Source organism: Octopus sinensis, linkage group LG5 (genome assembly GCF_006345805.1).
Source record: "Octopus sinensis linkage group LG5, ASM634580v1, whole genome shotgun sequence".
Taxonomy (NCBI): domain Eukaryota; kingdom Metazoa; phylum Mollusca; class Cephalopoda; order Octopoda; family Octopodidae; genus Octopus; species Octopus sinensis.
In genome coordinates, this window is record NC_043001.1 from 71,922,333 (window position 1) to 71,924,814 (window position 2,482).

The 2,482-nt window shown below is 35.5% G+C and overlaps 1 protein-coding gene across 1 annotated transcript in view; it reads right to left on the reverse strand.

Moving 5' to 3' along the window:
* Positions 1 to 707: 707 nt before the first annotated feature.
* The window catches only part of LOC115211800 (sulfite oxidase), a 13,890-nt gene continuing 12,115 nt past the window's right edge, over positions 708 to 2,482 (reverse strand). The window contains exon 3 of the mRNA XM_029780504.2: positions 708 to 2,482. This exon is cut by the window's right edge and continues 127 nt beyond it. Coding sequence (XP_029636364.1) covers positions 2,085 to 2,482 — 398 coding nt within the window. The 3' untranslated portion in view covers positions 708 to 2,084.

The following is a 2,482-nucleotide window of genomic DNA, read 5'->3' on the forward strand; positions in this document are numbered from 1 at the left end:
GTCAAACACAAACAATTCTGCCAGCTTGCTGTTTTCGAAACTTTGTAATTTGTGTCCAAAACTTCATAATTTTTCAATCAATAAAACTCATTTCTTGAAGTAATTTATGAATGAACAACAATAATGGCTGGAAATTTTGGCACAAAGCCAACAGTTTTGGGAAAGGGGTAAGTCGATTACATCAACCCACAGTGCTCAACTGGTACTTATTTTATCAACTCCAAAAGGATGAAAGGCAAAATCATCCCTGGCAGCATTTGAACTCAGAATGTAAAGACAGACAAAATGCCGCTTGGCATTTTACCAGGCTTGCTAATGGTTCTGCCACCTCACCACTTTTGGCTGAACAACAATAGTAATGTGCACACACATGCACACGCACACACACATGAATATGCAAAATACATAAATACACACACACACAAGCATGTGCACACTGACACACACACACACACACAAACACATGCAAAAAATCTCAAACAGACAAACAAATGCACCCTCTATAACAGAGTCAATAGTCACTGAGGTTGCAAAAGAGCAATGAAAGAGCTTTGACAAAAAAAAACGGATATTTAATAAATGGGTCGAATTGAACCAGTCTGTGTTAATTATATTGGCATGATGACTCTCCTGAGACACAACAAAATTTGCTTCAATACACGAATTCATGTAAAGAATCTTGAAAACCAGATACAAAAACAAAGTAATTAAAATTAAACATCCTTTATTAAATTTTGTCTCAAATATAATAATGCACATTAATGCAGGAGACTCCGGTGTAGAAAGTCATCAAAAAATATTTTGGGATCTATAAATTATATCTTGTAATTCTAGTTAGCAAGTGTTTATGCAAAGCGATGTATGTAACAGATTTGAAATATATTGAAACATCGATCAGGAGATGGAAAGTATCCTGCTCTTCTATTGGCCCAGTAAGAAAATTATAATTTTGTGTACCATGTATGCATGCATGCATGTGTGTGTGTGTGTGTGTGTGTGTGTGTGTCACTGTGTGTGTGCATGCGTGTGTGTGTGTGTGTGTGTGTGTGTGTATGCATGTGTGTGTGTGTGTGTGTTTTGCTTGTTTTGATTTTATTTCCAGAAGTCTGTAATATTCAAAACTTGTTATGAGGCAGTTTGGGTAAAGCTTTTGAGGTGAAAATTCTTTATTTTCGTTTTTATTTATTTCCTCACCGTTATGAAAAATCACTGTGTGCTTGTGTGTGCGTTTATGTTTGAGTATGTCTGTGTGTATAAATATGTATGTATGCACACACACACACACACACACACACACACACACACACACACACACACACACACACACACAGGTATTATAGTTCATTAAGACCAGTCCAGTAGCCACCTGTTACGCAGTTTCTAAAGCATCCAACCACAAACTGTGTTTATTCTATCTAATATTGGTTCATGGATATTATATAAACTCTGCTTGTATATACATATATACATATGTATATATTCATAGATATATAAACAGTTAATAAACCTATATTTGGGAAAAGAGCTGGCTGTCGGAAATAGAAGGCATATAACCACACTGTGTTGTAGATGTGTGTTGATGAAAATTCTGTGTTGTGGCCTCTAGCAGAATATTTGAAGTCAATGTGATCTGACCATTTGGCAAGTAGCTGCTTGATTAAATACGAGATAAAGTATGATATAGGAAATATAGGAGGAAAAATTAAAAGCAAAACCCACAACGAGAAGGGAAAAAAACTAACAATTTGCGTACTTCCTGAGACCATCAGCAAGCCAATCTGGCTGAACAATTTTTTTTATCTTCCAATTTTTTTTTTATTGTTCAAACTATCTGAAGAAGTGACTGCATACCTAAGAAACTCCTATGTAAGAGGCCACCGGACAGACCTTAAACTATTGTACTCTATATTTATCTACAACACAGTATGGTTATATGCCGCCTATTTCTGACAGCCAGCTGTTTTCCAAATGTAGGCTTATATATATATATATATATATATATATATATATATTATATATATATATATAAACAAAATTAAAATTGTTTTTTCTTAAAAAAACTTTCCTAGCAATATTTGGGGAAATTATGCTTCTTCCTTGTCAACATGTACCAAAACTCGATGCCAAGCATTACTTAGGACTCCTCTCAAATTCCATATTCCTTCAACAGAATCAGGTTGTGTGTTATAAGAAATATCAGTTGCTTTGCACACAAGATTCAATGAACCATTGTGGTCTTTTGGGACTTCAACAGTTGCTGACCATAAAGTCCATGCATATGTACGGTATAGAGACTGCTTTGCTGTCTGTAGGGATGCAGTTTGCCAAGTCTTTCCACCGTCAACAGAAATATCTACACGTATTATTCCACGACCACCACCACTCCAAGCATATCCTTGTATTTCAATCTCTTCATCATCTTCGTTAATATGGCTACCTTGGGAAGGGTTAGAGATCACAGACTGTACAGGAAATTGTTGAA